A 27874-nucleotide genomic window follows, 5' to 3' on the forward strand; every position below is an offset into this window, starting at 1 on the left:
CGCTACGTATATAGTTTTATAATACAAATTACATTTACAAGTGCTCTACGATGAATGATATCATATCTGCAATTTCATGCGTTTTAGCTGATATGAATTCTCATTGCATATATGCCATATAATTGCATATGTGCAATATCATGCATTCAATCAATTTTTGTTACTACTAGGGCACTTAGTGTCAAATATGAATATAAAACCAAGTATTTTGATGATGATGGAGATTTAAACACGGAGTTTGATATTAATCGAAGTCGTAGAAGAAGCACAAGATGTAGGAGAAGATTCGAGTTGATCGTTGGCCTACATTGTTGGAGAATCGTATAACATACAAGCTGCTGGGTTGTAATTGTTACACGTATATCGTCGAGATAAATAGGTTAAATGGGTTCAAAAATTTTTTGCGGTGGTCTATCCCCTGTCAATATGTTGGTGACAATTTTAGGTGTTTAAAAGCTTCCTCATGGCGAAAGACCGTTCGAACTCGGTTATAGAGCTTAATATTGAATCGAACTGCACTCAGTGATAAACAGAAGGTCAATATTGTGGTACATAATTAACTGAAAAGTCTAAGCGAAAATTAAGTTTTGGTTCGCCATTATACCTAACCTAAGTAAAAACGAGGGTCCAGGTTTACGTGTATCATATAAGCTGACATATACCAAAACCAGTTTTCAGCTTGTGGTACGCTCCAACTTCTTTGCTCCATCACACCGAAGATATGATTCGGTATAATGGAACAATACCGATATAAGCGTAGCATTGGCCATAAACGGAGTTCCAAAGTATCCTTTTCGTCAAAATACGGCTGCATACACAATCATCCGCTGCTCTTACTCGGCACAGATATGCCTCCAACTCTACACCCTAAAAAAAACGTTTCTCTAACATATGTTCCAAACATATTTTGCAGGAATCACACATATTATTGGATACTGCCGAAACATTAATATGTTTGTTTTATGGGAACATATAATATGTTTGGAAGCATTTTGAGCCCAAAAATATTATATGCTTGGAAGAATTTTCCCCAAAGAAGATTGTGCTCATTCCCTCACATAATTTTCACTTCCACGAAATTTTTTAGTTCTTGGCACCTTTTTGTGTAATACAAATAATGTTGAAGAAATTATTCAATTTTTTAAATTTTTTAAATTTTACCTGGACGGAGAATCGAACCGAGGACCATACAGTTTGTAAGCCGACACACTATCCACTGGGCTACGTAGCTGTTATAGTAACCTGTAGACAATTATCGTTATAAGTTACATTTATATAGCATAGTTTGCAGCGCCCACGAGTCCATGCAAACATAACATTATTTAACAGGAACATACATTTGTTGGCCACGTGGAGCAGTGGTTAGCATGTCTGTCTTGCATGCAAAGGGTCGTGGGTTCAATCCCTGCTCCGACCGAACACCATTTTTTTTAATTTACACATGTGTACTTAATTTCATTTTTACCTTTAAGGCCGGTATTAAATTGGCATTATCACTCTAACCCCCATTTTCATAAAGCTCCGTTAGTGTTTCGTTAACTAACCAACTTTTGAACCGTATAATGGACGAAGCTGCCATCTTGCATATATATTCCATATGCCAGTTAGGAACTTAACTGACGAAAATTTTTCAGTTAAAGTTAACTGGAGAGAAGATATTTGCAATTTACTTTCTGTTAACTGGCAGTTAAAGCCTAACGGAGCTACATGAAAATGGCCGTAAAATGGAAATGTTTTGCCTTTTACTTTTCTTTAATAATTCATTTTAAAGAAAACAATCTTTTTTCAATTGTTTTAGCTGCAAAACTCGAACTTAGGTTAGGTGGCAGCCCGATGTATCAGGCTCACTTAGACTATTCAGTCCATTGTGATACTACGTTGGTGAACTTCTCTCTTATCACTGAGTGCTGCCCGATTCCATGTTAAGCTCAATTACAAGGGACCTCCTTTTTATAGCCGAGTCCGAACGGCGTTCCACAATGCAGTGAAACCATTTAGAGAAGCTTTGAAACCCTCAGAAATGTCACCAGCATTACTGAGGTGGGATAATCCACCGCTGAAAAACTTTTTGGTGTTCGGTCGAAACAGGAATCGAACCCACGACCTTGTGTATGCAAGGCGGGCATGCTAACCATTGCACCACGATGGCTCCCTAAAGCTTAATGGCCGCTTTTCTACTTGAAGGTGTCCGTCAACACCTCTTGGTCTATTCTCTTGGTTCCGAATGTATATTCTCTTTACTCCGAATACTCATTCTAATATTCAAATTAAATAATATTTAGACTTAGCATATTAAATTTTTGGCCTTATCATAAAACAGTTTTCCGAAACAACATACAAGCGGTTTCACAGAAATGGCTCCCTTTTGATTTTCTCCCTGTGTTATGTTGATATCTTTCGTCAACCCTCCCGGTTTCATCTCTATTTCTTTCTCTATACTCTCCCTCTCTCTGTCACTCTCTGAATAAAATATCACAACATATATATGTCTACTCGAAATTTGTAATTTTATATATGTTTACATTCACACATATTATTTTTATGAAACATTCATGCCCCAAACATAATATATTCTAACATATTAACATATGTGTCTCAAACATTTAGTGTTAGTTTAGGAACATTAAATGTTTGCACTTAAATATATTGTGTTTAAAAATTATGCCCGAAACACATTTTGTTCATATCGGAACATTTGAAAAACATATTTTTCTAACAGTGTATGTAACATGTTTGACGCAACCATACTATCTGATTTTGGCAAACATTTTATGTTTGGCGAGAAAACAATTTACGGTACCATAACTCCATATAGAACAATTCTAATATACCAAAAAATTTGTATCCTTGCTCAAATTAAATCATGTAACGAAGGGTTAAATGATCCATTTCATGTTTAATTGTTAATTAATAATATCAATCACCGACGCCAATTAATTGATCCAATAAAAAATTTAATTGTTTCTAGTATTTTTTTTTTTGAATGAATTTTGTTTTAATTACAATTTCGAAAAATATTGTAAATATTTTTTTCTACCATTTCTTATCATATGCAGTGTAGTACTCGTCCAACGTTAGACCTTTGTAGTATAGTTTATACTAAAATGTTTTATCTTTATGAAGACACTGTGAGACCGTGAATCGTAGACTATGTTTCCCAAATACAGAACTGTGCGACCGATTATAAGTAGAATGCAATTGTTTGTATTCCATTTGCAGAAACATAAAGTCTTACGTCAATATCTTGATTGCGGTCGAAAACAAATTGACGTAATGGTCACTCCATAAGTACTTGGTTGTTTGTTTGTAGATAAAAGTCCGATTTTATATTAATATACGAGGGATAATTGTGAATTCAGTAAATATTTTGATGAATACGTGAGTTGAAGAGGTTTTGAAAAGTCAGTAAACATTTGTGTCGCTTATATAGTCGATGAAAGTTACTAGTTGCGACGATGCACTATAAATTCTTCCAAGATATTTTATTTAAATTATATTTTTTAATTATATTTTTAAAACTCAGTAGCAAATATTCTACGCTGATTACATAGTGCAACATATTATTTTAAACCTGTGTGAAACAACTAATATTTATATTTTTTATGAAAAATCGGGTAGTATGCAGTTTTGTAACTTATTTCTTCGCTTTTATTTTTATATTCTACATAGAAAAAAACTATTTTTAATCACGAAATTAATTGATCCAATTAATTTTTAATTGAAATTTCTTCAATCACGGAAATGACAACAAAAACCGAAGCCAATTAAAATTCTTCAAATGAATATGTTTTTATATTCAATAAAAATTGCAATCAAAAAATATTTGCGATTCTAAGGCGCCATGATGTTCGTGAGTGAGATAAAAAGTGAAAGTTAAATAAGGAAAGCGTGCAAAACTATACATCGATGAATCTAATTCTGAAATGGTTTCAGCAGGTTTTTTGCCAGAAGTTTTTGCATAATAGTCACATTTGGCATTAGCTTAATCGGAATTTTGTGTCAAAATATCTCGTATTCTGGATTTTCCAATTTAACTTTTATTTTTGTTAAAGTTAAATTTATTTTTTCCTCTGTTAAGTACTTACTGAGGTCTATTAATGCTCTGTTAATGTTAACAGAGCTATGTTCAGTAGGTAATGTTAACATAAATTTTAAAGTTAACTTTATTTTCACGGGCATAAGCTTTTGTTGGAATATTGATCGAATTGAAATTTCTTCAATCACGGAATTAATTAGAAATAAAAAATATACTCATTAAAAAATTAATTAATTCCTTCCGGCAATTTTAAATTATTGTTTTATTGGTTCAATTAAATATTTAATTTATTTGTGTCGAAACACTCATTAAGGCGATCAATTATTTATTGTATTATTGTTTGTTTTATTTTTCCTTTAGATGAAATAATTTTCCTGTAATTTTACAATAGTTTACACTACTATTTATGAAAGAAATGTATGATTGTTTTGTTTTAATTGGAAATATTTGTATGTTTAAATGATAGTTAGGATAATTAATATTTTAATTAAAAATATACAAATTTTTATTCATTTTCTTGATTGACGGTATTTTTTAATATGATTAATAAGTTCGATTTTTTATTTTTATTTGTGATTTTAATAAAAGTTTAGTGCAAATAATGTCCAATTAAAACTGTGATTGATACTATCATTTTCGTGATTGAAGACATTTCAATTAAAAAACAAATATATACGGCCGTAAGTTCGGCCAGGCCGAATCTTATGTACCCTCCACCATGGATTGTGTAGAAACTTCTACTAAAGACTGTCATCCACAATCGAACTACTTGGGTTGCGGTAACACTTGCCGAAGACAAGGTATCTTAAAACTTCTTAACACCGTCTTCTAAATTGTAAGTTAGTTCATACGGGACCTATATATTAAACAAAAAAGCTGATTAAATACGTATATAATTCAGTTTGACAAAATTTTCTATAGAAATAAAATTTTGACAAATTTTTCTATAGAAATAAAATTTTGGTAGATTATTTTTGGCGATATGGACCAATTTTTGTGTGATAGGCGATCGGCTATATATAATTATAGACCGATATGGACCAATTGTTGCAAGGCTGTTAGCGGCCATATACTAGTGCTATGTACCAAATTTCAACCGAGTGGGATGAATTTTGTTCCTCCAAGAGGCTCCGGAGGTCAAATCTGGGGATTGATTTATATGATAATTATGGACCGATATGGACCAATTTTTGCATGGTTGTTAGACCAAATTTCAACCGGATCGGATGAATTTTGCTCCTCCAAGAGGCTCCGGAGGTCAAATCTGGGGATCGGTTTATATGGGGGCTATATATAATTATGGACCGATATGGACCAATTTTTGCATGGTTGTTAGAGACCATATTCTAACACCACGTATCAAATTTCAACCGGATCGTATAAATTTTGCTCTTCTTGGATGCTCCGGAGGCCAAATCTGGGAATCGGTTTATATGGGGGCTATATATAATTATGAACCGATATGGACCAATTTTCGCATGGTTGTTAGAGACCATATAATAACACCACGTACCAAATTTCAACCGGATCGGATGAATTTTTCTCCTCCAAGAGGCTCCGGAGATCAAATCTGGGGATCGGTTTATATGGGGGCTATATAATTATGGACCGATATCGACCAGTTTTTGCATGATTGTTACAAACCATATACTAACACCACGTACCAAATTTCAGCCAGATCGGATGAAATACGCTTCCCTTAGAGGCTCCGCAAGCCAAATCTTTGGGTCCGTTTATATGTGGGCTATACGTAAAAGTGGTCCGATATGACCCATTTGCAATACCTCCGACCTACATCAATAATAACTACTTGTGCCAAGTTTCAAGACGATAGCTTGTTTCGTTCGGAAGTTAGCGTGATTTCAACAGACGGACGGACATTCTTAGATCGACTCAGAATTTCACCACGACCCTGGGGGGTCTTAGAGCAATATTTCGAAACGGAATGACAAAGTTAATATACCCCCTATCCTATGGTTTAGGTTATAATTAATAGGAACAATACATTTCGTGATTGAATGAGAAATTCTTTTTTGTGTTTCTTAACTTTTCTCGCCCTTTGAGCTTAAAGTCAAATTTCCTATCCAATATAACTCCGAGATATTTTGCGCACTCACCAAAAAGAATTTCAATGCCTCCAATGGTTTAATATAGTAACTATTACTTTGCGCCTTTTGTAACGATAAGAAATTTGTCACTCGCTCCAGTTCTAATGAACAATATCGTATCGTCATTATATCTCATTGATTGCTGCCGTCATTATTTATTTATTCAGAGGTTGTCAATACGTGATAAACAAATTGAATTTGGTATCCAATACCATTTTTATAGTATGTCGTGCCCTGCTATTTATTGGTTTTTGTTTATTTTCTTTTTATGTTCATTTTTGTTTTGTTGAATTCTAGTTTTTGTTTACTCTTTTTTGAAGGCTTGGAATTTGTTTTATTTTTGGGTCAATAGAGTGGACAAAAACAAAGCGATTTACGAATCGGAGGGGTTTCCCATAGCAAATCGGTAGAGAAAAATTATGTGTCAATAGAGAATAAGAGAGACTGGCAATGGATTTGAAGAGCAATCAAATGCTATAACAACTCTCTTATTGTGAGTTCCAAATTAAATCTCTTATTTATCTCTTATGACAAAGCCTAAATCTAAGACGTACTAAGTAAATTAATGAGTTCTTTTGTTGTATTTGGTTTATCTAAAGCCTTCCCGTTTGCAACATTGTAACACACTTGTCCATCTTGATTAAAAATAATCGCATCCAAAGCTTTTATTAATAATTTAATTTTTTTTGCTGTGGTATTCCTTTCCAGATTCCTAAATTAATTGCCTGTATTCCAAGCTCCGCCCGCCACAATCTGCCACCATGTCATCTTCTAGTCATTTAGATAGTGTCACAGATACCGAATGGTTAGAAGATCTCCTCAAAGAGGTCCAATTAGAACAGTTCCTAGAACGTATACGGGATGAGTTGCAAGTAACACGCCTAGCACATTTCGATTATGTACAGCCGGAGGATTTGGAACGTTGTGGTTTGGGTAAACCAGCCATTAGACGTCTTATGGAAGCGGTACGAAAGAAAAAAGCCCATCAATGGCGTAAGAATATTCTTTCCAAACTAATTGGGGGTGGCAAGCAACCTTCCTCGAAGAAGTCTTCAAATAACGCCAATAAAGACCAACAAAACACACAACTTACCTGTCTGATACACGAAAAGGATATAACATTGGGAAACAAACTAGGTGATGGTTCTTTTGGAGTGGTGCGTCGTGGAGAATGGTTAACAGCTCCCAATGGAAAGGTGCTTCCTGTCGCAGTAAAGGTATGTGTTTGTATCCCCCGACCGTATAGAATGATCAATAGCTTTCTTTTGTAGGTCTTAAAAGCAGACAATCTTACACAGCCTGGTATTATTGAAGATTTCTTTCGTGAAGTGCAAGCTATGCATGCCTTGGATCACTCAAATCTGGTGCGTTTATATGGAGTGGTGCTATCCCAACCTATGATGATGATAACCGAATTGGCCGAAAGAGGCTCCTTGCTTGATACATTGCGAAAACAGCTAAAACAAACACCTTTGACCACAATTTGGAATTGGTCTGTACAAATATCTACGGGTATGGCTTATTTGGAACATAAACGCTTCCTTCATCGTGATCTGGCCTGCCGAAATGTTTTGCTAGCTTCAGGAAATAAAATTAAAATAGGAGATTTCGGTTTAATGAGGGCTTTACCTCAAGAGGACGATTGTTATGTTATGTCAGAACATAAAAAGGTTCCCTTTCCCTGGTGTGCTCCTGAATCATTGCGTTTTCGCCAATTTTCTCATGCATCTGACACATGGATGTTTGGTGTTACTCTATGGGAAATGTTTACATTCGGTGAAGATCCTTGGGTGGGGTTGAATGGGTCACAGATATTACGGAAAATTGATAGAGAAGGAGAACGTCTACATCATCCCGAAGCTTGTCCCCCAGATGTGTACGAGCTGATGCTTCAGTGTTGGGATAAAACACCAGCTGAAAGACCAACATTTGCTGCTATTAAGTAAGTACTTGCTTAAATTGTGTGGACCATGTTAACCATTTTTGTTTTTATTATAGAGAATTTTTGGTTGGAGCCTCACCTCAAATAGTCAAGGCTGCTAAGACATTCAACGAATCAAATCGCTTGGGTATTGAGGCTGGTGACAGTATTGCCATTATCGATGGCCGGCCTGAACTGAAGCTTATTAAGGGACAAAACCAAAGAACTTTCGAAATTGGCATCTTTCCTCGTCAAATTCTTGAGAAAAGTAAACCAACGAATAGTGATCTCATACGACATACACACGAAAACCTCAGAGCCACAGGTCACTCGGGCTCACCCTTCGGTTTCTGTTGGGGTGGTGCTGGCACCATGGCCACAAGTGCTAGTGAAATGCATGCAGAGAGAGCACGCAAAACAGCCTCACTACAACCACAATCAATGCAGAATTTCCATCATGCAAAAGAAAGAAAGTCGGTGGTTAGTAAACAATTTTCATATAATAAATTGGTCAATGAGAGGGCTGTGGAAATGCAACAACGCCAACAACAGGGCGGAAATAAGAAAAAATCAGGACCCCAAAGGCCACCACCACCCCAACAAAAACAGCAAGAAGGTTTACTCATCGATATTTCACCAGAATTTGGAGGTGTTGGGCCGCCTCCTCAAAATCCACAGCCTCTATTGCACTTGGGAGAAAGCTCTTCGATGCATGTCGATAGTTCTTTCTGTATACTAGATGCTCCCATAGATGTCCCTACAGAGGGTGAGGAATTTCTGGAAAATGACAACTCGGCAGTTATGCCTCATACGCCAACATTAACGACACATATGCAATCTCAGACACAGTTTGAATACGGTGCTTCCCCCTCACGACTACAACCACCACCTTATCAAATGCCACCCACATATTCTAATACAATGGAAATTTCCCAGAATCAACAGCAGCAACAACGTGATCCCTTCGATACAAGTAAAATAAATGTGAATGATGCTACTACCAGCGATGATATTAATGCTTTATACTCGAATGTGATGAAAATGCAACAATCACAGCAACAACAGGATACTCCCTTGAGGTATGTTTTGAATAATGAAATGCAGCATCCTAAAGTACAGCGTAAACCACTACAATTAAGTAGTGGCATTTGACAGAATTACTTAAGTTTTTTTGTTTTAATGACATGGTAACACTCTTTCAATATCCTCGTTCATAGGATGGGGATATTACATTTTATTGGCTCAGGACTTAATAATATGGGTAGATTCTCGTTTTGATGTTGACGATCTAATATGTTCGTATGATTGCTTCCTTCTCCTTAGTAGTATTCGTTGCAGTTCCCTGATATGCCACTGTATCCAGCAATTAAACTGCCGATAATATTTAGAACACAAAATGGATTGAACTTAAAGGATGCAAAAGCGACAGCGGCTTCGCGGACCGAGTCGTACATAAGTGAAAAATAAAATCAGTTCGTTCATGTACGTGAATAAAATTTTTGCAAATTCACGCTCCAATGAACCTAGTATCTATATCGCACGCGGCTTAGTTTTGGTACAGTGAGCCCCATAGTAAAAATATGTTGAAAAAGTATTTTCCAAATTGCGCTTTTCACAAATACTTTTCTAATGAAGAGTTTTGTGGGTATGAAAGCTGACATTACAAAGTTTTTTACCAACATTTTTTTATCTCTGGTAAATATTATATATCTTCCAATTTGTAGGTTTTTGAATTTTCAGGCAAAATTTTGATTTTCAATTTTGGTTTCAGATCACAAAAAAGTATAATAGATTTTGCGGAAAACAATTATTCTTTTAATCTGCTCTGTGATCTTTTAAGTGCAACAAACTTGATTTCGTAGAATTCGGTCAAAATTTTAAGACGTAGGAATTTTTTTCTGGTTGTATATTAAAAGTCCATTTGTCGTGAATCATGCGTGAGTCTTTAAAAGATATTCTACTACATATATCGTCCGTGTGCGTGCGTGAGTAGTCATTTTCCCTCGTGTATGTGTATGATCGTGAGTAAACTTTCGTACGTGTTACGAGGATTTATAGATCTTGGAGTCCTGCCTTGTTTTCACGAGACAGGGACTATCTACGAAACAGAGACTGGAAATAAATTAAGGCATTCGTTAAAGAATTCTTAGAACAACGTAAGGGTGCCACGGAAAGAACGAGTAGCAGTGTACAATTAGCCTAATAACAAGTCCCCAGTCTAACAAAGAAAAACACATTTTTTTTGTCAAAATTCGTTTTTATCTCTTCATTGCAGCCAAATTTTTTGCCTGCGAGCATCCTTTTGAGGTCTGAGAATAAGAAAAAGTCGCTGGGGCCAGATCTGGAGAATACGGTGGGTGGGGAAGCAATTCGAAGCTCAATTCATGAATTTTTGCCATCTTCTCAATGACTTGTGGCACGGTGCGTTGTCTTGGTGGAACAACACCTTCTTTTTCTTCATATGGGGCCGTTTTGTCGCGATTTCGACCTTCAAACGCTCCAATAACGCCATATAATAGTCACTGTTGATGGTTTTTCCCTTCTCAAGATAATCGATAAAAATTATTCCATGGACATCTCAAAAACCAGCGGACTTTTAGTCTTTCCACGCTTTGGAGACGATTCACCGGTCGCTGTCCACTCAGCCGACTGTTGGTTGGACTCGGGAGTGTAGTGATGGAGCCATGTTCAATCCATTGTCACATATCGACGGAAAAACTCGGGTGTATTACGAGTTAACAGCTGCAAAAACCGCTCAGAATCATCAACACGTTGTTGTTTTTGGTGAAATGTGAGCTCGCGGGGCACCCATTTTGCACAGAGCTTCCGCATATCCAAATATTGATGAATGATATGACCAACACGTTCCTTTGATATCTTTAAGGCCTCTGCTATCTCGATCAACTTCATTTTAGGTCATTCAAAATCATTTTGTGTATTTTTTTGATGGTTTCGTCGGTAACCACCTCTTTCGGGCGTCCACTGCGTTCACCGTCCTCCGTGCTCATTTCACCACGCTTAAATTTTCCATACCGATCAATTATTGTTGATTTCCCTGGGGCAGAGTACGGAAACTCATTATCAAGCCAAGTTTTTGCTTCCTCCGTATTTTTTCCCCTCAGAAATTCCTTTTTTCACAATAACAAAAGTTGCTTCACAAAAGACGTTCTATCTCACAAACTAATTGACTTACAGACGTCAAATTTTGACACGAATCATTTGAAGGTTGGTACTATATAAAAATAATATGCATTTAATACTAGCGACGCCATCTATGTGTCAGACCGGGGACTTATCAGCCAACCTGTTACTGGCGTTGAACCAGGCGCTTTGTCATATTTTATTTATTTTTTAATGCATTCAGAACAACTTTTATCTCTAATACTTCCTGCTATTTTGTAGATTCTTATCGTTTGTTATGTCTGAAGTGCTGCTATTGTTGTTAATATTAAAATAAGTTGTCATTCCATTGTATATTAAATTCTTTTATTTACCACATATGTATAGCTAGGTTTAAGAATTCTGGGTAATATATTAATTGGGCGCGAAGGGTTTTGTACGTACTACAAGTCTAAAATAAATGAAATTCTATCCCTAGGAACTTATGTGCAAATGTGTACATAATTCGCACAATTCGTCTTTTAAAGGCTTTGAATTGATTAAATAAACGGAAATAAATAAATAAAATGTCCTAGATAGAAATCTACCTTTGCATATTAAAATATACCAATGACACATGCTTTTCAAGATGCAGCCCCTATATTTATTCATTCATCAGCCAATTTTCTCTTCGAGGCTTTAAAAAATTGCCAAGTATGTATTTCAATACGTTTTTATTCCAATACAAGATTAAAAATACATCTAAAATACGAAATATTCATAAATAGAAGTTCAATCCAATGATATGGCTGCATAAAGCCTGATACCTTTGATATCTAAACTTAAGAAATTTTAACATTTTTTTCCAATGTTTTTGGAAATATACTTGATTTCGGTGGTGGTGTTGCAGGCAATAAGAAATGGATCATCCAATGAAAAACATGTAAACTCTGCTGGGAATAGTTGCATATAATGTATCCACATTTCTTCAAACGTTTGCTGAAAGTTCTTTGCAAACATTCGGTTAATATCTTGACTTCTGTTTCAAGCCTTTCAATTTCTATGTTCAAATCTTCTGCTCGTGCTCTGGCTTCTGATATTTGTTGCTGTTGGACACTGGTTGAAGAGAAATAAACTTGTATAAGATTTAATTAACTATTATTAAATGAGTAGAATCAAGTTTCTCAACTACTTCACACAAGATTACTAAAAATGTTCATCCTAAATTGATTTGAGAAAAATTTATTTTATAACTGCCTGTTAGAGCTTTAAATAAATTTACGTTACAGCTTCCAACTAATTTCCAATTTGTTAAGCGACAACATTTGTATAAAACTAAACCATCTAATAAACATTGAGCCTCTGTAATCCTTAGAGAAATCCGTTGACATAATTCGATCCAAAAATTTTACATTTGTTTATTCTTGTTACTTTGTGTTGGATTACAAGGATATTGATTAAGATAATTTATGCCATTAATCTAGCAACAATTTTTTAAGTTGGTGGCAACCTAATATCTGGAATGTCACTGGAATTTCTGGTAGGAGAAGAGGGATCGTAATGGGAAGCAAAATTTGGACATTACCTTTCTAGCATTGTAATTTGTTTTTGTAAATCCTCGATCTGGCCTTCATAAACTTCAATCTCTAATGGATATTTTGCTATTTCAATACGCAGTTTCTGTTCAATTTGCTCTGACATCAATTTCACTTCATTTGTCTGAAACAACTTTTCTGTTAAAATTTCGTTGATACAGGCTTCTTCTATCTTATGACGACTTACTTCCTTAATGAGTTGACCTCTTTCATTAATAAGTTTTTCAATTTTACTCTGCTCCATTGATAGGTTATCTTGCAGTTGTCTTTGTATAATAGACATCTTTAAAAGGTCATCTTTTGATTGTGATAGAAGTTGATTAAGGATTTCAATTTCTTTATTTTTGGTTTGGTTTTCATGTTCGAGTAGTGAAATTTCAATTTTCATATTTCTAATAGAATTGGATATGCCTTCATATGTCGATTTCACTCTATTGCTATCCTGGTCAGATTGTTTCAGTTTCAAATTAAGTTCATCATTACGTTTTTGTTCCACACTAAGGAGAGTATTGAAAATATGTAATTTATTTCGAGCTTTAATTGCCTATGGAGAAAAAATATTACAAATATTTGCTTTATACAATTTTGTCTTATACCATCACTTACTCCTTTTTTAAGATCCTCCACCTCTTGCACTAAGCGTTTTACATCATTACGTCGTCTACGCCACATTATCAATAGAACTGCGACAAAAAATCTTATATTGGCCATATGAGATTTATATTGTGCCTGGTCATATTCCAGGCTATCATAATCAAACAGTTTATGAACTAAAGAAGTTTGTTTGTTAGGAATGTTAGGGTTAATCATTAGCGATTTGTCATGATCTGATGTTTGTGGATATCCTTTGTTTTGTATATAGGGCCCATGATGATGAAATGGCTTCATATCCATCTGTGATATAGATTTTTTCGGGAGGGCGAACTTTTACCTGTTTGACCGTAAGATTTTCCTGTATTGATTGCGGAGTTTGTTTGAATGGAGCAAAAGCTTCTTTGAAAACTTGAAGGTGCCGTAAATATCGGTTTAGAAATATTTGATTTGGTTGTATTTCTCTTGAACTGTAGCTATCTACAAATTGCACTTTTTAATTTTTATCCAGCATTTTCAAAAGAGGCTCTTCGAGAGTCTAGGATTTTTCAATAAATGTTGTGAAATACACGTGACATAAAACGAAGAAAAACAATTTATAAAGAAAAATAATAAAAGTTGTATATGTAGTTTGACAATTTCTATATTGATACACAAGTAGGACAAGTGTCAATAGTGTCACTTGTACGACAACACCGAACTAAGTTATTTCATTGTTGAAATTTGCACAAAATACTGTTGACATTTAGAAAACAAAAATGTTGTTTTTATAGCGAAATTTTTGCGGAAGTTTTTTCTACATTTTTGTGGTTTTGAGCATTCCAACTTAATTATTCATCATTTTTGGCCGAGTCAAGAACTACAACTTTGCTGAAAACTGCAGAAAGAAAATTGCAAAAAAGTGCTCAAAGTCGAATTTGGCAAAAAAAAAACTATAGATGCTCATAAAAGACGAAAGGCTACCAATCTAGCAAAATCTACAAATTACATTTCTCATCTCATCGAGTACTTTCGGCTGGGATGTGATTTTTGCTTTGGAATTTTTGTATAGTGTTATACTGTTTGTACGTCCAATATAAGCAATTTTTCTGATTTCAAAATGAGCCGATATGAAACATAACAGGTTGGCTGATAAGTCCCCGGTCTAACAAAGAAAAACACATTTTTTTGTCAAAATTCGTTTTTATTATTCAACATAGTTCCCTTCAAAAGCGATACAACGGTTATAACGACCTTCCAATTTTTTGATACCATTTTGGTAGTACTCCTTCGGTTTTGCCTCAAAATAGGCCTCAGTTTCGGCGATCACCTCTCCATTGCAGCCAAATTTTTTCCCTGCGAGCATCCTTTTGAGGCCTGAGAACAAGAAAAAGTCGCTGGGGGCCAGATCTGGAGAATACGGTGGGTGGGGAAGCAATTCGAAGCCAATTCATGAATTTTTGCCATCGTTCTCAATGACTTGTGACACGGTGTGTTGTCTTGGTGGAACAACACTTTTTTCTTCTTCATATGGGGCCGTGTTGCTGCGATTTCGATCTTCAAACGCTCCAATAACGCCATATAATAGTCACTGTTGATGATTTTCCCTTCTCAAGATAATCGATAAAAAATATTCCATGCGCATCCCAAAAAAACAGATGCCATTACTTTGCCAGCGGACTTTTGAGTCTTTCCACGCTTCGGAGACGGTTCACCGGTCGCTGTCCACTCAGCCGACTGTCGATTGGACTCAGGAGTGTAGTGATGGAGCCATGTTTCATCCATTGTCACATATCGACGGAAAAACTCGGGTGTATTACGAGTTAACAGCTGCAAACACCGCTCAGAATCATCAACACGTTGTTGTTTTTGGTCAAATGTGTGCACAGACCTTCCGCATATTCAAATATTGATGAATGATATGACCAACACGTTCCTTTGATATCTTTAAGGCCTCTGCTATATCGATCAACTTCATTTTAGGTCATTCAAAATCATTTTGTGGATTTTTTTGATGTTTTCGTCGGTAACCACCTCTTTCGGGCGTCCACTGCGTTCACCGTCCTCCGTTCTCATTATTGTTGATTTCCCTGGGGCAGAGTCCGGAAACTCATTATCAAGCCATGTTTTTGCTTCCACCGTATTTTTTCCCTTCAGAAAACAGTATTTTTCAAAACACGAAATTCCTTTTTTTTCATTTTTTTCACAATAACAAAAGTTGCTTCTCAAAAGACGCTCTATCTCACAAACTAATTGACTTACAGGCGTCAAATTTTGACACGAATCATTTGAAGGTTGGTACTATATAAAAATAATATGCATTTAATACTAGAGACGCCATCTATGTGTCAGACCGGGGACTTATCAGCCAACCTGTTATTTATCATACCTATATTTCTAGCCTATGGGAAACAGTTCGACATGAGTCCTCACGAAATGATTTGACAATAGTGGTAAAATGTCTTTGCCAAGCAGAGTAAAATGTAAATTAGCGCTCGTGTCCATTTCTAGTCCAAATGTACTTCTTCAAGTCCTTGTGTAAAAATGTGGACAAAAAGAATTTCATGTAAACCCATATCGTAAACCTAACATATTATGCTGCACATATGCCCTTATATCCAGATGATGTGAATCTTATACCTCATACACATTACACATCCAAGATCCACTTTAAGTAGATTTCAACTGTCACTTGCCTTATAAAAAAGAGATTTCAGATCTACTTTTAGTAGATTTTGAGTCTAATGTGAATGGGCTATTACTGTATTTAATATCACCGTTGATTCACTCAAGATCTTTTGCTATTTTTTTGCTGATTTTCATCTTTTATCTTTTTCAGAAACACTTCCCTACAAAATTCCAATTACAATAGTCCATCTGCGAGAAAAAGCCTATTCGGTGCCCCCGGACCTACCTCAACTGCTTCGAATATTTCCTTAACGGGTAACAAGGAAAATATACCGCAAATGACATCCGAAGCAAATAAAACTCTTCAATGTCATCATAGGCTATATGAGGCCACGTCCACACAGACGACGGCCATTTCTGCAGCTGAAGACTCTGCGCTACAGAAAAACCTAAGCACCCTATCACTCGAGAAGCAAACCCCCACACCAACTTCTGTAAATGATCCCCAAGTAGTATTAGATAAAAATTTCATAGCGGAATTGGAAAAGGATATGTACTCGAATAAGGGTCAAAATGATTTTGAGCGGAATTCGACACAAATGTATGCAAACAAAGAGGCTGTGTACGCAAATAAACAAAATTTAACGCCACTCAAAAATTCTGGCCCCCACTCAAACCAATCAAGTCCCTCATCCAATAATGGTGCATCACCAAAAATGCATAATGTTGAGCGGCAAGGGCAATATGGCAACAGTAACTATGCGACCGCACAAGAAGCTCAAAAACCAAACAATTTAGAAAATGCAGCTGCCAGTAATGTCGCTACATCAAGTACCCAGAGTGTAGTGAATCGAATTTGGTATGAACGTGTCGCAAATCAATCAGAGTATTATGCTCAACCTACAGGTGAAAATCTTTATTCCAATCAGGGAATATACCAAGCCACTCCTGCCAATACAGCTACTGCCAGTGAGGCGAATCATAGTTTCGTCGCTATTTCAAATCGTGTTGTACCTCCTAAAACTGCTAATCAAGTGTATGCCTCAGCGGCATCTATCTATGGTAGTGTAACGGGTCCAGGTATATACGACACTGTGGCACCAACTCCCTCCACGTACTATGGTCAAGTACCATTGAACCATATGTCAAATGGACAAATATATTCAAATGGTTCTATTATCGGTGGTGGTGGTGTTATTTCACAGCCGGCTATTTATGATGAAGTAGCAATGGACGATTATCTACGGCCTCATCGCCCGGCACCACTTGCGCCGCCTCAGCTGTCAGCACAACAAATACAAAGACGTTTGGAGAAACTGAAAAGACAACAAGAAACACAAATGGAGGGCAGCAGTAATTTGTATGCTCCTGTCCCCTCTGAATTTGAAAGAGAACAACAAAAGTTGCATCAGATGATGCAAGATTTAGGACCAAATGCACAAGAACTTGATGTACGCAATGCTCTGCGAGCAGCAAGTGGTGATACAACACAAGCCATCAGACATTATAAAATCGATCAATTGTCAAGGTAAGAAGAAATAAATCTAATTACCAAAAGTTTATATAGGGTTACATTTTCTTTTAATACGGACAAACCGAATTGTGGTATTAGGCAACGGAGAAGAAGCGTGGACATTTATTGCTGACAAAGTTCAGCGAATTGCAACCTCAGGGTCATTTTGTACGAAAGGCACATGTTCTCATGTTGCTTCTATAGTCAGCAGACATATGATATTACCATAAAAGTCAACTGCAGCAACACTGCGGTGTGACAACGGTTCTCAAGATAATGATAATAGAAACGCCTACAACAGATTTTATACCGCTTTTTTGACATAAACTCGGATACCCAACTGTGAACACAGTGTCTCTAGAAAATGGCTATAGATAGCCGTATACCTCTCAGGGAAACTTTGTGTGAAGATAAAATCGAAATTTGCAGCAGAAAATTTAGTCCAACCACGAACCAGTGCTTAACCCTGGACAGTCCTCATTCGTCCAAATGACGACGCTAAATTTTATTTTCGATTTAAACTGTATTTTGGTCGATTTGTAAATGGCAAATTTAAGGTATTTTTATTCAAAGATTTTATAAATTTTTGTTTAATACTAATTAAAAATGAACTGAATAAAAAACTAATCTAAATTTTCTCATTTTTGCTCATGATGCAATTTAAAGCGCCTTGATATTGGCCGTAATAAGGATGACTGTCCATGGTTAATTACGAATTACGTTTTTGGATTTTTACTAAATGGCTTATTATGCCAAATAGCTATAAAATGCCGCACACCTCTCAGTGAAAATGTGTGTGAAAATAAATTCGAATTTCGAAAATTTAGCCGAGTCACGAACCATCACCTTAAATATGAATTTAGTTTTTCTATTTGGAATATGGGATTTCAAATTTGAATTTTGCTTCTTTCTATTTGATTATTATGCAAGAACTAAGCCGCATGCAGTATAGAGACTAGGTTCATTGGAAAGGGCTTGGATTATAATGTCTTATACATGAATTTCATTCGCAGTGTTTTTGTTTATCTTTTCAGACTGGGTGTTGCTAATCGACCGCAATGCGAACAAGCTTTACAAAAGACAGGTTGGAGTTTGGAACTTGCAGCTGCAGTGCTATTAGAATCAACATCTTAAGGAAACCCTTGAAATTAGCTACACATTTTATCATCAATGTTAACACCAACATCCATATCCATACCATTCCATAATCCTATCCACTACACATAATTCCTATTTTGTTTATTAATATTTTCTTTTAGTGAAAAGAAAAGTTTCAATACGAAATTGATAGCCCACTTTTCCAATTTGTGATCGAACAGTACAATACGAAAACACAAAACTAAATAGCGATTTTAAATTCAATCAAACTTGATATATAAAAAAGTAGTTATTGTAAATTTATTATAACAATCAAGGTTGAAGAGGGTTGTGTAGTAGTATCCACACATCCATTCTTGATGTAGATAGATTTAAATGTATCGCAAAATATTTTACCAAATGAATACTATGTCATCCCAGTATCGATAAAAGGGCTAAAATATACCAATGGCCTTTTTAAATTTACCTATCAAAATCACAAAATTTCCTTAAATTTCTGCCCATTGTTTGCATGCTTTAAATGATTTTAATTTTTATATGTAAATATAAATATTTTAAAAGCTATAGTATATATAATTTTAATGCTAATTTTAATTTAATTTTATATTAGAAATTCGGACAAAACAAACAAACCAGAAATTTAATTTGTTTTTAAACATAACAAACAATCACGCCTCCCAATTGACACATACATACATATATTTTTAAGTTAGTTTCTCCTTAAACGATTTTTTATTTTATATTATTTGATTTTAAACAAGAAATTATTATAATTTTTTCTATATGAATGCAAGAGAATGTCTTTGCATTGTTATTATATATCACAATAAAATGCAAGGCTATCGAATAACTGTTTAATGCGTAATGTAGTAGTCATCTTAAGTATGCTTATAGATATTTAATATTAGTATCTGAATGTGAGCGAATTTATGACAGTAATGGATAATGAAAACAACAATAATTATATGTATGTATATTTTTGTTGATTGTTTATGCTTTGTTAGAATACTTTTTTAAAATGATAACAGCAAAATTTAATGTGACGAACAAATATGAAAATAATAAAATGAAATGAACTTGAACTTTATGCGTATGAATTTGATTCTTCCATAAAAAATAAATTAAGTAATGAAATATAATGTAAAGTAAATAGTAAAAGTAAGTAAAGTAAACGTGGTTGTCACGGAAAATGGAGAAAGCTTGGAACTAGAATTTGGTCATGTTTATAACCTATCGGTTTCAAAAGAGATCTGACAAAAAAGCACCCCGGGTGCTATATAAATCGGGATTTTAAGGTCTCTAAATATGCAAATAAAAAGACTTTATTTCATATTTTTATCCGACGTTTCGTTGGTAATTTCCAACTTCTTCTGGGATGCATTTTATTGAAATCTGGCAACAACAGAAAAAACAAAAGGGAAAATTGTTGGATTTTGTATGATCTTGATTGGTTTTATACCCTCCACCATAGGATATTAACTTTGTATATTATATATTGGGGTATATTAACTTTGTCATTCCGTTTGTAACATATCGAAATATTGCTCTAAGACCCCATAAAGTATATATATTCTGGGTCGTAGTGAAATTCTGAGTCGATCTAAGCATGTCCGTCCGTCCGTCTGCTGATATCACGCTAATTTTTGTGATTGATTTTTGTTTCAATTTAAAAATTTGTTGAATCAATTAAATTTTTAATTGAATATTTTTTAAAACTCAATTAAAATTTTAATTGGAAAAATTTTCGTGAAATTTTTTTGTGTGTAGTCTCTAATAACCATGCAAAACTTGGTCCTTATCGGTCCATAATTATATATAGCCCCCATATAAACCGGCTTTGGAGCCTCTTGGAGGAGCAAATTTCATCTAATTCAGTTGGGATGTGGTACATTGTGCTAGTATATGGGCGCTAACAACCATGCCTAACTAGGTCCATATCGGTCTATAGATATACTCATATGTAGCCCTCAGATAAACCGATCCCCAATCACACAAAAATTGGTCCATATCGGTTCATAATTGTATATAGCCCACATATAAACCGACCCCATGTTTCAATTCTGGCTCTCTAATTACCGTGCAAAAGTTCGTATCGATTCGTAATTATTTGTGGGCTTCCCTATTAATAGCGGTCAAGAACTGAATTATATACGTCTTTAATCTGCCTTTTTTTGCAGAGCTTTTTTCTTATGGCTACGATCACAGATGATTGAACTTAAAATAAATGATTGCTATTGTATACGCAGCATTAGTGTTGTCTTTGTCCTCTTATAGAACCCTGTGGAACTCCTTTCGCAGCTCCTTGGCAATGAAAAAGTATCTCCGGTGTAAGCAGTAGGTGAGAAATTGAAAAATCTTTGACGTTTCAGACATTGTGTGATCAACAGTATCGAAACATTTGTGATCAACAGTATCGAAAGCCTTTGTGTGATCAACAGTATCGAAAGCCTTTGAGTGATGTAAGACGACAAGAAATCATCAATATTTCTCCTAATTGATTCTGATACTTTGATCAGTGCACTCACACAACTGTGATCTCTGCGGAAACCGGACTGGCTTTCAGATAACAAATTACCACGAAGAAGATATGCATATATCTGCTTATGTAAATTTTTTTCACACAAAATGTTTGCTGGTAATAGATTATGAGTTTTTAAGGATATTAGAGTGCAGGAATATACAAAATATACGGTTCTTAAATATCCCAGCAAAAAAGGCGTCACAAAAAAGCAATGAAAATGTTCTTTTTGGATCCGGAAGTGGTGCAAAATTCACGCAGAAGCGATGAATTTAACATGGGCTTGTCGGAAGTAGGACGGAAGTCCTCCATTTCATCTGCCGTTGCACTGAATTTGCATCACTTCTTTAGGTGCGATCCGAATTCAATGTTTTGGATGTATATAAACAAATTTTGTGATATTTTGTCAAATAAATAATTTTTATAATTTTTTATAATTTTTTATGGATTCTTGTCAGATTGGATTTAGCATTTTTTTCGACAAAATTTAAATGATTTGTACCATTTTATGAATTCTTAATCTGTTTTTAGCCTATTTGAAACCAAAAAAACCAAAAAATTACCCATTAAAAGTATGAAAAACCAAGTTATAAAAATTGAATTAAAAGAACTTCCTGGGTAGTTAAAATAAAGGACATCATTGGGAGTGCATCTTCTGGAAGTGCTTTCAAAGTTGTGCCTTTGGAAGAACTTCAATTTTTATACCTACCACCATAGGATGGGGGGTATATTAACTTTGTCATTCCGTTTGTAACACATCGAAATATTGCTCTAAGACCCCATAAAGTATATATATTCTGGGTCGTGGTAAAATTCTGAGTCGATCTGAGCATGTCCGTCCGTCCGTCTGTTGAAATCACACTAACTTCCGAACGAAACAAGCTATCGACTTGAAACTTGGCACAAGTAGTTGTTATTGATGTAGGTCGGATGGTATTGCAAATGGGCCATATCGGTCCACTTTTACGTATAGCCCCAATATAAACGGACCCCAAAATTTGGCTTGCGAGGCCTCTAAGAGAAGCAAATTTCATCCGATCCGGCTGAATTTTGGTACATGGTAATAGTATATGGTCTCTAACAACCATGCAAAAATTGGTCCACATCGGTCCATAATTATATATAGCCCCCATATAAACCGATCCCCCGATTTGGTTTGCGAGGCCCCTAAGAGAAGCAAATTTCATCCGATCCGGCTGAAATTTGGTACATGGTGTTAGTATATGCTCTCTAACAACCATGCAAAAATTGGTCCACATCGGTTCATAATTATATAGCCCCCATATAAACCGATCCTCCGATTTGGCTTGCGAGGCCTCTAAGAGAAGCAAATTTCATCCGATCCGGCTGAAATTTGGTACGTGATGTTAATATATGGTCTCTAACAACCATGCAAAAATTGGTCCACATCGGTTCATAATTATATAGCCCCCATATAAACCGATCACCAGATTTGACCTCCGGAACCCCTTGGAAGACCAAAATTCATCTGATTCAGTTGAAATTTGGTACGTGGTGTTAATATATGGCCTCAAACTCCCATGCAAAAATTGGTCGATATCGGTCCATAATTATATATAGGCCCCATATAAACCGATCCCCAGATTTGACCTCCAGAGCCCCTTGGAAGGGCAAAATTTCTCCCATTCGGTTGGAATTTGGTACGTGATGTTGGTATATGGTATCCAGCAACCATGCAGGAATTGGTTCCTATCAGTCCATAATTATATATAGCTCCCATATAAACCGATCCCCAGATTTGACCTCCGGTGCCTTTTGGAGAAGCAAAATTCATCCGATCTGCTTGAAATTTTGTACGTGGTGGTAGTATATGATATTTAACAATCATGCCAAAAGTGGTCCATATCAGTCCACAATCGTGCATAGCCCCATATAAACCGATCCCGAGATTTGGTTTTGGAACCTCTTAGAGGAGCAAATTTAATCCGAGTGAGTTGGAATTTGGTACATTGTGCTAGTATATAGTCGTTAACAACCATGCCTAACTAGGTCCATATCGGTCTATACTTATATATGGCCCTCAGATAAATCGATCCCCAATCACACAAAAATTGGTCCATATCAAGTTCATAATTGTATATAGCCCCCATATAAGCGACCCCCATATTTCAATTCTGGCTCTCTACGTACAAAAAGTCCATATCGATTCGTAATTATTTGTAGACTTAACTATACATAACTTTTTTGTCTGATATATACCATGTATGGACTAAATCACAATTTAGAAAACGATGTTAAGAAGTTTTAAGATACCACAACCCAAGTAATTCGATTGTGGATGATAGTCTTTCGTAGAAGTTTCTACGCAATCCATGGTGGTGGGTACATAAGATTCGGCCTGGCCGAACTTGCGGCCTTATATATTTGTTTTTGTTGGGATGCTTTGGGTAGCCCTTTTACACTTTGTTGTACTATAATAATATAACAGCAAACATCGACTGGTGTTTTTTGCAGAAGTCGAAAATAGACTTCTCCAAATTTTGATATCGAAATGTCGAAAACTTCATGGTATAAGTAATTTATTAGGAAGCCTTAACTTTCCAACGGTTGAGTCATCCGTTGCCCTTATACGGAGTACAAGGTCCTCAGGGATAGACGTGACTGAAATTTCACTCACACTCACGCACATTCTCGAAGCAAAATATTTATTCATGCACGCTCACGCACGATACGTGTGGTAGCCAATCCCACTCACGCACATTCACGAAATGAAAACCAGTACTCACGCACGAACTACTTTTAAAGACTCATGTTCACGCACGATTCACAACAATTCACGTGATTCACGACAAATTCACGAGACTCACGATATTTTCCAAAGGAAATCAGCAAAGGTAACAAAATTCAAAAATAGAATACAGTTCGAGAGCTAAATTAATTTCAGTTAACATACGAGTGTGAATTAAATCTTGATTATTTTCGTAAGCGTGATTTTGCAGGAATTTTATTTACGCACATTCACGAACCGATTTTATTTCTCACGCACGCTCACGCACGACATATTTATTTTAGTCCCATTCACGCACATTCACGAGAGTTGCTTTGGATTTTGTTCACGACTCACGTGATTCACGTGTGTCACGAGAACCCCCAAAATTGATACTTGAAGTTAGTATATGCCTATAATTATATACATAGGCCCCTTATACATCTTAGATTCCAGAGCCTCTTGGAAAAGCAAATTGCATCCAATCAGGTTAAAATTTGGTAAGTGATGTCAGTATATGCTCTATACACTCAAAAAAAAGTGAACCCTATATTTCACTAAAGCTGATTTAATTCTCTTTTAGTTCATGGAATTATTACGTTTTAAGAAAGTTTCCATGCCATTAACAATTTTTTGCGTACGTAAGTTAACTTAACTAAAGCAGAAGAAAAAATTATACACAATTGAAGTATAAAGATGAACTAAATTCGTGTCTCCCACAAAATAGTTCAGAATTCCTTAATATTTGTAAATTTTACCAATAATGCGTCCATCATGAACTTCGTATGGCACTAAAGACATTTTTGCAGTTTTGAACTCCAATTTTTTCCTTCAAACTACGAAGTTTCCTTTAATAAGTGAAAAATAATAATTTTGTCTGATAAATCTTCTCAAATTTGTCGAAAATTTTTTACTTGTTTTTGCGAAATCGGAGCGACATCTGCGTTTATAATACTGTTTAGTTAAAATTTTCTACAATTAATCAAATTTTTCAACAATTAACTAAAATTTTCTTTCCTGATGGGTTCACTGTTTTTTCAGTGTAACAACAATGCAAAACTTGGTCTACATGGGAGAATGATTATGTATAGCACCCATATAAACCGACCGTTCAAGATTTGACTTTTGGTCTTCTAATTATCATGCGGAAATTGGTTCATATCGGTTGCTGCGCATCAGTTTCTTCGTCATCACCATCGTCGTCATCACTATATTCTTCATTGATGTTTATATACTCGTATGTTTCTGTTTCAAACAATAAACAAGTATATACGGCCGTAAGTTCGGCCAGGCCGAATCTTATGTACCCTCCACCATGGATTACGTAGAAACTTCTACTGAAGACTGTCATCCACAATCGAATTACTTGGGTTGCGGTAACACTTGCCGATGGCAAGGTATCTTAAAACTTCCTAACACCGTCTTCTAAATTACAAGGTAGTCCATACGTAGTATATATTAAACTAAAAAATGCCGATTAAATACGTATATAATTAAGTTTAAAGTTCTATAGAAATACAATTTTGACAAAATAAAATTTTGACAACATTTTCTATAGAAGTAAAATTTGGAAAAAAATTTCTATAGAAATAAAATTTGGAAAGAATTTTCTATAGAAACTAAATTTTGACAAAATTTTCTATAGAAATAAAATTTTGACAAAATTTTCTATAGAAATAAAATTTTGAAAAATTTTCTATAGAAATAAAATTTTTACAAAATTGTCTATAGAAATAAAATTTTGACAAAATTTTCTATAGAAATAAAATTTTGACAAAATTTTCTATAGAAATAACATTTTGACAATGTTTTCCATAAAAATAAAATTTTGGTAGATTATTTTTGGCTCGAGTGGCAACCATGAATATGAACCGATATGGACCAATTTTTGTGTGATTGGGGATCGGCTACATATAACTATAGACCGATATGGACCAATTTTGGCATGGGTATTAGCGGCCTTAACCACGTTGCAAATTTCAACCGGATCGGATGAATTTTGCTCCTCCAAGAGGCTCCGGAGATCAAATCTGTGGAACGGTTTATATGGGGGCTATATATAATTATGGATCGATATGGACCAATTCTTCCGTGTTTGTTAGAGACCACATTCTAACACCACGTACCAAATTTCAACCGGATCGGATGAATTTTGCTCCTCCAAGAGGCTCCGGCAAAAGGGGATCGGTTTATATGGGGGCTATATATAATTATAGACCGATATGGACCAATTTTTGCATGGTTGTTAGAGACCATATACTAACACCACGTATCAAATTTCAACCGGATCGGATGAATTGTGCTCCTCCAAGAGGCTCCGGAGGTCAAATCTGGGGATCGGTTTATATGGGGGCTATATATAATTATCCCTCTAATGCCCCAAATTTTTGGGGCATTTTTTCAATGTTAACGACAATTTTTTTACTTTACCATGCTTCTATAAATTTTCAATGTTAAAGACACTAAAACAAGAGAACTGAGCAAAAAAAAATTTATACGGTAAAATTTTGCATATGCTGCAAATCCTCTTGAATAGTTTCAAATTAGTTTTCTTTTTATTTTGCCCATTTTTGTTGTCTTAAGGTGTGTTTTACTAAAAGCTTCCTTATTAAATGAAGCTTGGGCATTAGAGGGTTAGAGGGAGCCACCGTGGTGCAATGGTTAGCATGCCCGCCTTGCATACACAAGGTCGTGGGTTCGATTCCTGCTACGACCGAACACCAAAAAGTTTTTTCAGCGGTGGATTATCCCACCTCAGTAATGCTGGTGACATTTCTGAGGGTTTCAAAGCTTCTCTAAGTGGTTTCACTGGAATGTGGAACGCCGTTCGGACTCGGCTATAAAAAGGAGGTCCCTTGTCATTGAGTTTAACATGGAATCGGGCAGCACTCAGTGATAAGAGAGAAGTTCACCACTGTGGTATAACAATGGACTGAATAGTCTAAGTGAGCCCGATACATCGGGCTGCCACATAACCTAACCTAACCTAACCTAGAGGGTTATGGACCCTAACCTAGAGGGTTAGAGGCTCCGCAAGCCAAATCTGTAGGTCCGTTTATATGGGTGCTATACGAAAAAGTGGTCCGATATGGCCCATTTGCAATACCATCCGACCTACATCAATAACAATTGCTTATGCCAAGTTTCAAGTCGATAGCTCGGTTCGTTCGGAAGTTAGCATGATTTCAACAGACGGATGGACGGGCGGACGGACATGCTTAGATCGACTCAGAATTTCACCACGACCCAGAATATATATACTTTATGGGTCTTAGAGCAATATTTCGATGTGTTACAAACGGAATGACAAAGTTAATATACCCCATCCTATGGTGGATGTTATAAAAAGAAACATAGCTAGTGTTTATGGCTACAACAGTAATGCTTTAAGATCGCTACAATGCAGTCAAAATAGGGCATTGAAAGTTATTTATAATTACCACTGAACTACCCAACAAATCTTTTGTTCACAACAGCTGCGAAGGATATTCTAACCATTTATGGAATTCATGAATATCAGTTTCTAGTTTTCGTGTATAAATGCATTCATAAATTGGGTCATCATACAATAAATTTTATACAAAATCAGACACTTTGCAATACATGAAATCAATAGAATCTCAGACTTCCGCTGTGCAGATTGGAGAAAAGTAAACAAAGAATAGATTTTACTGCAAGTATAATAATCTACCACAGAGTATAACATCCATTACCAGAATCTCAGCATACAAAAAAGCATATTAAGGAAAGAAATAAATATTTTGTAATTACACTGAAAAAAGTATTGACCTAATATGGAAGATTATGCAACTTATATTTTAGGACTCAATGCTAAGGACAAAATTCTTTAAAACAATGACATTTTAATTAAAAGAAAGTTTAAAATCCTTGCTTCAAAAATTTTTTCATTAAATTTAGGACACAAATCTTGAAATTTTGCGTCTCTTTGCTGAAGTTGTAGATCTTTGATGTAAGGCAAATTTTCCTTTAAATAAAGAAAAAGATTTTTGATTTAAAGAAATCGTCTTTAACTCAACTGACATATTGAATTTTTAAATTT

At 35.4% G+C, this 27874-nt stretch overlaps 2 protein-coding genes across 4 annotated transcripts in view; one reads left to right on the forward strand and one right to left on the reverse strand.

Moving 5' to 3' along the window:
* Ack (activated Cdc42 kinase) overlaps window positions 1-19650 on the forward strand; it is a 64167-nt gene extending 44517 nt beyond the window's left edge. For both annotated transcript variants that reach the window (XM_075313675.1, XM_075313676.1), the window contains 5 exons: window positions 6853-7361; window positions 7416-8086; window positions 8143-9144; window positions 16169-17485; window positions 18505-19650. In XM_075313675.1, the coding sequence (XP_075169790.1) occupies window positions 6906-7361; window positions 7416-8086; window positions 8143-9144; window positions 16169-17485; window positions 18505-18604 (3546 nt within the window). In that variant the 5' untranslated portion in view covers window positions 6853-6905 and the 3' untranslated portion in view covers window positions 18605-19650. The remainder of the gene's footprint in view (window positions 1-6852; window positions 7362-7415; window positions 8087-8142; window positions 9145-16168; window positions 17486-18504) is intronic.
* On the reverse strand, window positions 11880-13975 carry LOC142241847 (uncharacterized). 2 transcript variants are annotated; one of them, XM_075313678.1, is made up of 5 exons: window positions 13691-13974; window positions 13366-13529; window positions 12947-13303; window positions 12750-12883; window positions 11880-12280 (listed from the first exon to the last, which is right to left on the reverse strand). In XM_075313678.1, the coding sequence occupies exons 2-5, from the start codon at window positions 13468-13470 to the stop codon at window positions 12007-12009; spliced, it is 870 nt and encodes a 289-aa protein (XP_075169793.1). In that variant the 5' UTR covers window positions 13471-13529; window positions 13691-13974; the 3' UTR covers window positions 11880-12006. The 2 variants fall into 2 exon arrangements, with proteins under 2 accessions (XP_075169793.1, XP_075169792.1); XM_075313677.1 differs by having other exon boundaries at window positions 13366-13975.
* Window positions 19651-27874: the final 8224 nt, after the last annotated feature.

This window comes from Haematobia irritans, chromosome 5, assembly GCF_050003625.1.
Source record: "Haematobia irritans isolate KBUSLIRL chromosome 5, ASM5000362v1, whole genome shotgun sequence".
In the NCBI taxonomy this organism is placed as follows: Eukaryota; Metazoa; Arthropoda; class Insecta; order Diptera; family Muscidae; genus Haematobia; species Haematobia irritans.

Bases quoted from the DNA above. Each gene is read 5' to 3' on its own strand.
- LOC142241847 (XM_075313677.1), bottom strand. From the start codon at position 13,653: ATGGATATGAAGCCATTTCATCATCATGGGCCCTATATACAAAACAAA. The intron at 13,304-13,365 runs GTAAGTGATGGT...TTTTCTCCATAG, and splicing joins TGGAGGATCTTAAAAAAGGA to GCAATTAAAGCTCGAAATAA. The intron at 12,884-12,946 runs GTAAGTCGTCAT...AAGTTGTTTCAG, and splicing joins GAGGTCAACTCATTAAGGAA to ACAAATGAAGTGAAATTGAT.